Source organism: Sinocyclocheilus rhinocerous, unplaced genomic scaffold (assembly GCF_001515625.1).
Source record: "Sinocyclocheilus rhinocerous isolate Xijiao unplaced genomic scaffold, SAMN03320098_v1.1 scaffold551, whole genome shotgun sequence".
NCBI lineage: Eukaryota > Metazoa > Chordata > Actinopteri > Cypriniformes > Cyprinidae > Sinocyclocheilus > Sinocyclocheilus rhinocerous.
Genome location: NW_015624564.1, coordinates 1,474,039 through 1,476,103, shown reverse-complemented (window position 1 = coordinate 1,476,103; position 2,065 = coordinate 1,474,039). Strand labels below are relative to the sequence as shown.

The window sequence follows — 2,065 nt, the reverse complement described above, 5'->3', positions numbered from 1 at the left end:
TGAATAATAAATATAAATATGGATACTTGGGTATTGCACATGATTCGTTCAGCAGTCCGGACTATCCTCTTTAGTCTTCTGAGGTAGCTGGTAGCTGAGCTGAACCAGACAGTTATTGAATTGCAGAGGACGGTATAGCAAGATTTAGATTAGTGACACAATGGATAAGTTCGTTTGACATTCATTCATCAGACATAAACATGTGGTGATCTGAAGATGTAAGTTCTCCTGCCTATATGTGACCCTGGACCACAAAACCTTAAGTTGAAAGTCTTAAGTCGCTGGGGTATATTTTTAGCAATAGCCAAAAAACCATTGTATGGGTCAAAATTATCGATTTTTCTTTTATGCCAAAAATCATTAGGATATTAAGTAAAGATCATGTTCCATGAAGATTTTGTAAATTTCCTACTGTAAATATATTAAAACTTAATTTTTGATTAGTAATACGCATTGCTAAGAACTTCATTTGGACAACTTTAAAGGCGATTTTCTCAGTATTTAGATTTTTTTGCACCCTCAGAATCCAGATCTTCAAATAGCTGTATCTCGGCCAAATATTGACCTATCCTAACAAACCACACATCAATGGAAAGCTTATTTTCCATTAAGAAAGCTTATTTATTCAGCTTTCAGATGATGTATAAATCTCAATTTCGAGAAATTGACCCTACTCACCTACTCAATTTATAATTTTTATTTAAATAAATTAAAATTTTATTGCAAGACTTTGTTTGCTTGGATCTCATCGCATCAGCCACTTAAATCAAAAAGTAAAATTCACACATCCTTCATTAAAAAAGCTGTAAGTGATTCATCAGTGTAACTCCTGCATGGAGAAAAAAAAGTGACAAAAACTGTTAAAGGGGTGTTAGTCATCTTTATTTTAGTGCAAGTTGGTCATAAAATTTGAGTGACAGGACACTGTTCTATCTGATCCAGGAACAGTGTTTGGAACATGTGGTCGTAAAACTTGGGATGATAACGACAGGCCCGCTCACAGTCTGGGCAAAAATTCACCTCCAGTATTTGAGGCTGTATCACACGTTCTCCTGAAAAAAAAAAGGATTGATCTATGTGATTTATGAAGTTTAACTGATGTTATTCCTTTGTCTTTTTTACTGGTAAGTATGTTATGGAAGTCAGTTGAATGAATATATCAGTGCCATCAGTGGCCCTTTTTTCATCAGTCCTTGGCCTTTTCTGCTTCTTCCACTTTTTTGTTTCCCTAGCCTTCTACCACACATCCTTACTTCTCTTCTTTGTCCTGGCTGTTGACCCCGTTTGTTTTCTTATTGTTCTTCCATTGTCAGAAATTGTAACACTGTGTTGTGCTCGGACTATATATGCTTGCCAAATTAAGCTTCATGAGATGCACCTCCAAGTTATTATAAAGAACTGGTTCATCATTGGTTGATCTAATGTTTTACATTTCCCTTCACAAGTGGAATTCAAGATTCACCTGCACAAGTCATCAACTCGGGACGTATTTACAAAAGAGTCTAATGGAAATGAATAGAAAACATGCTTGACAGCTAGTTCAACCATTTTGCATTTAATGACTTACACAAAGAACTGAAACCAGTATAATATATTTTGATCAACAAGACATAAGCAATTGACAATGTAGGAAACAGCAGATATTAGTACATAATCATCTGCATGAATGCACCAAAGCATTCTCAATTTGATCAAAAGAATAAGAAATTGCTTTTATGATGTGCACAAGTGACTGGATGATGAGGCTGTTAAACAAGTAGTTCTGAGAATTTCAGTTGTGTTTGAGAAATGTCCTAACAAAAACGGTAAAATATATAATATCCATTGTTATTCAAATGTTTGATATTTAATTTTTTTTTTTAAGTCTCTTATTCTCACCAAGGCTGTGCTAATTTAATTAAACGGTATTAAAAGTATTGTTTTCTGTATAATTAAACGTATACAATTGTGAGGGACATTTTTTAAATGTAATCATATTCAAATTAATCAAAATCAGTTGATCATAAATGATAACTAACATTTCACTTTTTTCTGAATAAAAGTATTAATCCCCCCCCCACCCCCC

General features: G+C 33.8%; 1 protein-coding gene across 1 annotated transcript in view; it reads right to left on the bottom strand.

The window, feature by feature from the left end:
• Window positions 1-870: 870 nt before the first annotated feature.
• The window catches only part of ttll12 (tubulin tyrosine ligase-like family, member 12), a 24,561-nt gene continuing 23,366 nt past the window's right edge, over window positions 871-2,065 (bottom strand). Inside the window, exon 13 of the mRNA XM_016557674.1 lies at window positions 871-1,095. Within this exon, the coding sequence (XP_016413160.1) occupies window positions 901-1,095 (195 nt within the window). The 3' untranslated portion in view covers window positions 871-900. The remainder of the gene's footprint in view (window positions 1,096-2,065) is intronic.